This window comes from Leucopleurus acutus (assembly GCF_964270905.1).
Source record: "Leucopleurus acutus genome assembly, chromosome: 3".
Lineage (NCBI taxonomy): Eukaryota > Metazoa > Chordata > Mammalia > Artiodactyla > Delphinidae > Leucopleurus > Leucopleurus acutus.
The window spans coordinates 4,070,176-4,076,175 of record NC_139145.1 but is presented as its reverse complement, the minus strand read 5'-3'; the positions used below and the strand labels follow the sequence as shown (position 1 = coordinate 4,076,175).

The following is a 6,000-nucleotide window of genomic DNA, read 5'->3' as shown; positions in this document are numbered from 1 at the left end:
ACCGGAGCCCACCCCTGCCGGAGAACGCCGAACGCCGACCGCCGACCGCCGACCGCCGACCGCCTTCCCGGCGCCCACTCAGAAAAGAAGACACTGCAAAGACCTGGAGCTGTAATTCGCAGTGCTCGCGAGCCTTTAATTCATTATGAACCTAGAGGCAGGGGAATTAGGCAAAAATACAGCGCGCATCCTTAATCTCAGGTGGGAAAAAAACCAGGGTGGGTGGGTTTGTTTTTTGCTTTCGCACACAGACACGGATGTTATCTTCGTGGGGGAAGTGTGCGTTCCCCTTTGCTGTGAGACCATCTGTCTGCACGAGTTGTCTGGGAACCCACGACCGACGGACGGGGTGCAGCAACCCAGAGGGACCGGCCACGGGGGCCGGCCCACCGCCCAACCCAGGGCCGCAGGGGCGTCTGCCCGCTTCCTTTTATTCTCTTTACAATATAAATAGCATTTTCAAACTACATATGAACACAGTGACAGCGCCCTGGGGCAGGGGCTGCTGCATGCAGAGGAAACCCAGACATTCCGCTGACTCCCCTGGCACCTCCCGCCCCACCCGCCCCTCCGGGTCACCTGCCCCCTCCCCACCAAGGAAGTTGCTCTCTGCTTCCCTTACATGGTTCTCTCTGGCCTGGCAACCGTTAGAGCCTCTTTTTTTAAATTAAAAAAAGTTCTATACAAGCAAATGACGCCCTCAATCCCCCTACAGGGGACAGCGGGCTAGCTGAGAGGCGGGGGGCTAAGAAGCACGTTTTTGCCTGGAAACTCAACCCACAACCCTTACGAGGCAGATTTCCTCTGAGCTGAAAACGATTCCCTGTCGCGCTCTCTCTCTCCCGGACACACAAATCCACGCGTCACAGAGAGGATACAGGATGTGCCAGCCCCTCGGGTTCCCGGGAAGACCCCCTGCACACCTGGGCCGTAGCCGGACCCCCCGAGGACCGCCCACCCGAGGCCTCAGCTGGGGGATGGGTCTCTCGAGGGGAAGAAGCAAAAGATGGAGCCACCAGAGGAGAGAGCGTTTATTTTGCAAAAGGCCACGCAGACAAGGGGCAGGCCACCCAGGGAGCTGCCGGTCTCCTCCCATTGGGCGCTGGCGGCGGTGCCAGCCACCTGGACCTTCTCGATCTCACGACTGGGAGAGAGTGAGTGACCAGGCGCCACCGTCCGGGATCCCTGGATGCCCCCAGGCCTCACCGCAGCTACAGTGCATCCCCGCCACTCACAGACCAGCGAGACCAGAAAACACAACAAACGAAAAGACGAGCTGCTTTCATCTCCCGCAGCAATCTTGGTTCTGAGAAAAAGGACATTTTGTCTTGTTGTTTTTAAAGCCACAAATCTAGAAAACAACTTTGGGGCTTGTTTTTCCGTTTCTTTCCTTTTCTTCCTGCATTTTTTTTAAACAATAGGTATTTATAGAAAGAACCTCACAAAGGTGATTTATGTACAGAAGTCACAATCTCAAAGGCTGCTCAGGAGGCAGGCAATGCAGTAGCACCTTTTCGAGAAGAAGAGCTTACGTGGTTTACGAATCTGGGTTGAGGGGGTGGCGCGTGCCCCCGCCGGCCCCCCAGAGCCCACGTGGCCCTGCTCCCTGAGTCCGGGGGCGCGTGTGGCGTCCTGCTCGCTCCTGTCGCCGAGGTAGCCTCTCGGGCCACGGAGGCGAGGACAGGGATTCACAGCAAGCAAATGCCTGGGCCCGCCGCGCCTGCCTTGCTGGGCCAAGGGGTCGCCGGGCGGCCGGCTGTCCTAGAACGGGGCTCCGGGCCAGCACTGCGCCTGCAGGAGGCTCTCCATGAAGGCCGGGTAGTCTGGGTTCCGCCCCGAGTCCTCCGCGGCGCGAGGGGTGCCCACCCGCGGGCGCTTGGCGGCCTTCACCTCTTCTCCCGAGAAGACATTTTCCTGCGGGGCCCCCGTGGTGACCGACTGCAGGAGATCAGATGGCACTGGGGTTAGTGCGGATGGGGTGCTGCGGCCTTTAGGTCTGTGTCCCCCCCCCCAGAGTCCTGTGTTGAAGCCCTACCCTGCCACAGTGTGATGGTATCAGGAGGTGATGAGGTCATGAGGGTGCAGCCCTTGCGAATGGGATCAGTGCCCTTATAAAGGGATCCCAGAGAGCTCTCTCTCGCTCTCTCTCTCCACCATGTGAGCACACCAGAAGGCAGGTGTCTGTAAGCCAGGATCCAGCCCTCACCAGGCGCCGAATCTGCTGATACCTTGATCTTGAACTTCCAGCCTCCAGGACTGTGAGAGATAGCTTGTTGTGTTAGTTCCAGTCTGTAATATTTTGTTATCACAGCCGGAACAGACTGAAATACAGGCTCTGCTCGGGGGCCTGGCTGGAGGAGATGCCTGCCCTGCTGGGGGTCAAGGGCCCTGGGCTGCTGACCCTCAGCCAATGACAATGTTCTGAGAAACAATGCTCACTGAGTGAGCCCCCCATCAGGCAGAGGAGGGGCCCTAAGCTCTCAGTCACTGGCTCCCTAGCAGGACGGGCGCCCTGCCATCCACAGAGTGCAGGAGGCAAGGCCAGGGTGCACACAGGCCACTCGTCTGCCTGGCAGCTCCTGTCCGTCCCCCAAGGGAACCTGGCATCTGAGACCCCCACCAGCTCTGACTCAGCTCTTCCACCCATGGCCACAGCCCCCAATCCTCAAAACCTTGGATTAAACACAAAAGAAAGAAGACAGTGAAAGGCTGTGAGAAGAGGCCAGTCTCCCCTGTTCCTTTGTGCATTGCTGACCTGCAGCTCAGATCCACGTGCAGGCGCTTCTGTCTCCTCCTCGCCGGCCGGGCTAACCCTCCCGCCCCAGACCAGGCAAAGGCCGAGGCAGGAGGTCAAGGCCACCCGACGGGTCACTCTCCCAGGCAGCAGCGCTCACCCCCACCCCCAGCCACTTACCAGCCGGGACCGGACCCTCTTGGGGAGCTCCTCGTCCAGGGTGAAGATGTCACCACGCTTCACCGTCAGCTGGGACCCATCCTCGAACTCCACCTGCCAAGGGGACACAGTTCAGCTTGCTGGCTGCTCAGCCTGGCTGGCTGAGGCCCGACACCCGCACTCTCACGGCCTGCTTGCCAGACAAGCCACGGGAAGCAGCACAGGGTCAGCAGCTATCATCTTTCTCGCTGGGATACGGGTGGTTTCTCGTCAAAGATTCCACCCCTTTCAATAACTTCTTTTCCACAATTACGGTGAGAAACTCACAACCAACTTGGTTTTTAAAAAAAACAAGGGCACTGAATTGTACGCTTAAAAATTGGTTAAAACAGTAAATTTTATGTTATGTATGTTCTACCACACACACACACACACACACACACACACACACACACACACCGGGAAGACACCTCCAAAGGGGATAATATTGGACAGTTGGACAACCTTCCAGCTTGTGCTGACCTTCTCAGTTAGTGGGCAAACGCCATCATCCCCAGCAGGACCTCGTCGAGGGCCCCGCCCCAGCCCATCCCTGTACCTGGTAGACAGGACCCCCTCACCTGGTAGATGTGACTGGTCACAGAGGAAATGAACTTGGCCCTGTAGATGTTGCCATCAGTCCACCGGAGCTCAACAAACTCGCCCTCCGGCGGGGGACCCAGCCGGGCACAGTCTCTACTCTGTGGAAGGAAGGACAGGCGGGGGGTAAGGGGCGCCCTCGGCCTCGGTCACCGCGCTCGCCTGGGCTAAGAAAGGTCCCATCTGGTAGATCTTGCCACCGGGAAGAAGGCAATGCTCTCAGCTTGAACTATCAAGGGGAGCTGTGGGCAGGTGCCCAGGCCGGGGGTGCCGTGGCCATCCCAGCCCTGGGGTATCGCCCGCCTGCAGGCGTATCTAGACTGGCCTGGCTCTCTTCTGTTTCTACAGAAACAGGTGGCGCTTTCTAGCAGGGGCCCTACAGCCTGGGCCTGTCCATCAGGGACAATGGTGACCCTGGATACAGGGGACCCCTGTGAGGGATCCGGCTACCTCCCTTCCTAAGGGCAACGCTTGCCCTGCGCCTGTGCCCGCCCCTCGCCCCACCCACCGCCACTGGCCCCGCCCCCTTCGGCCCTGCGCTGCTCACGGTGATGCTCTCTGGGTACAGGTTATCGCTGTAAGACCCGTCGTCAAAGTTCACTTCGTAAAAGGTCTGCGTGGTGGTGCCGATGACGCGGCACCGGTAGTAAAGCCCGTTGCGGTTCTTGGTGATGACCACCTGCCCTAAGGACACGGCCCTCAGGATCTGGACCTAGAGGCGGAGGGGGTGTCAGAACACAGCGGGGCGGGTGGACGGACAGGGAAACAGGGCGGAGGGCAGGAGGGCACTCACAGTGTGACCCCCCGACTTGTGCTTGAAGCAGGTGATGGAGACAACGTAGGGCCAGTCGTCTGGCTCCATGAGGACGCCAGCGGCGTGGGCGCAGGTCACGTGGAAGGAGGTGGAGCAGTGCTCGCAGGAGCACTGGATGCAGGCGCCCGACACCTTCTTCATCCGCTTCCGGCAGTACACACATTTCTGCGGGGACACGGCGGTGGGAATGGGGCTCTGGCCGGTGCCTCTGCCCCCGCCCCCTGGGGCTGGAGGCCTCCTGCCGGGCCCCCAGGTCTGTCTCCTGGGAGTGACTCTGAGACCCAGGGCTGGAGTGCGGAGTCCCGGCAGCCGGCCTTGAGTGGAGGCATCCTGGGAGAGTCTTGACCGCGATGTAGAGCCCCCCACAAACCACCCCAGGCCCACCAACCTGGCCTGCAGCTGCCCCCCAGGAGCACTTCCAAGACTGGAATAGGCACCAACAATCACACAGTGAAACGTGATTCATCCATGAAAAGGAGAGAGGCACTGACACTCGCTACAACGTGGATGGACCCTGAGAACACGATGCTCAGCGAGAGAAGCCAGGCACAGAAGGACACACAGGGTGTGATTCCACTGATGGGAAACGTCCAGAACAGGCAGGCAGATCCACAGAGACAGCCAGTGCGTTAGGGGTTGTCAGGGGCTGGGGAGGGAGATGGCAGTCACCCGATAGGGAGGGGGTTTCTTTCTGGGGTGATGGAATGTTCTGGAACTACATAGAGATGATGGTTGCCTAACTCTGTGAATGTAGTAAAAGGAAAATGTTCTCTTTAAAATGGGGGATTTTTTTTAAAAAAGAAAATAAATATATAAATAAAATGGGGGATTTTATCTTAATTTTGAATGAGAGACGCTGCAGTGTAGCCCTTCATAAGGAGGGGCAGAGGGCCCACACCGTGGGAACGCCCTGCCTGGGTGACCTGCTCTGCTGGGCATCAGCTCCCAGGCCGCCGATGCTGCACCTACGCCCACGCCCTGCCACCACTCAGCAACCACCAGCCCGTCACTCTGGGCGTTTAATAAGCGGGCCTTTACTGCTTTGTAAACCGCATTCAAAAGCCAGAGAAGCCCCACAGCAAAGGCGCTGCAGGAGTGCTGCCCGGCGCCAATCGATGGCAATGATATCTCATTATTAAACCGTCGATGCCTGATTCTCCAGCCGGCCCGCGGGGACAGGTGCAGAAGCACAACACGGCCCTTGAGGACTGTGCTCTGCGTGGCTCCACGGGGAGCGGAAGGTGGAGCACAGCTGCCCTGGCGACCGGGCGGCCGCGACCCCACAGCCGAGGCCCGGGAGAAACCTGACAGCCAGGCCTGACACGCAGCTCGTTCAATCCAGCCTCCGGTGGCAGCTCATTATTCCGAGTTTACACGTCATGAGGAATACAGGCCAGGCCCCCATCGGGCCATTTATCAAGGGCTGAGCTCGGGCTGCCTTAAGGGTAAGTCCTGTGTCTGGGACTCCCTCACTGGAGGCAGTGAGGCGGGGGTGGGGATGGGGGGTGGTACAGGGTGGGGTGTGGACATTGGTGGAGAACAGTGGCCAAGAGGAGGCCAAGGGCTACGGCTGGGTGTGCCATCAGCCATGGAGGCCGCAAGGCACCATGTCCTATGCCTCCGGCCTCCCCTCTTCCCCACCGGCCCCTGCCGT

The 6,000-nt window shown here is 59.3% G+C and overlaps 1 protein-coding gene across 2 annotated transcripts in view; it reads right to left on the bottom strand.

Annotated features, from left to right (window-relative positions):
* Nucleotides 1-622: 622 nt before the first annotated feature.
* Nucleotides 623-6,000, bottom strand: part of KDM4B (lysine demethylase 4B) — a 134,664-nt gene continuing 129,286 nt past the window's right edge. For both annotated transcript variants that reach the window (XM_082836020.1, XM_082836021.1), the window contains 5 exons: nucleotides 4,326-4,511; nucleotides 4,080-4,244; nucleotides 3,514-3,633; nucleotides 2,915-3,007; nucleotides 623-1,938 (listed from right to left, as the gene is read on the bottom strand). In XM_082836020.1, the coding sequence (XP_082692146.1) occupies nucleotides 1,762-1,938; nucleotides 2,915-3,007; nucleotides 3,514-3,633; nucleotides 4,080-4,244; nucleotides 4,326-4,511 (741 nt within the window). In that variant the 3' untranslated portion in view covers nucleotides 623-1,761. The remainder of the gene's footprint in view (nucleotides 1,939-2,914; nucleotides 3,008-3,513; nucleotides 3,634-4,079; nucleotides 4,245-4,325; nucleotides 4,512-6,000) is intronic.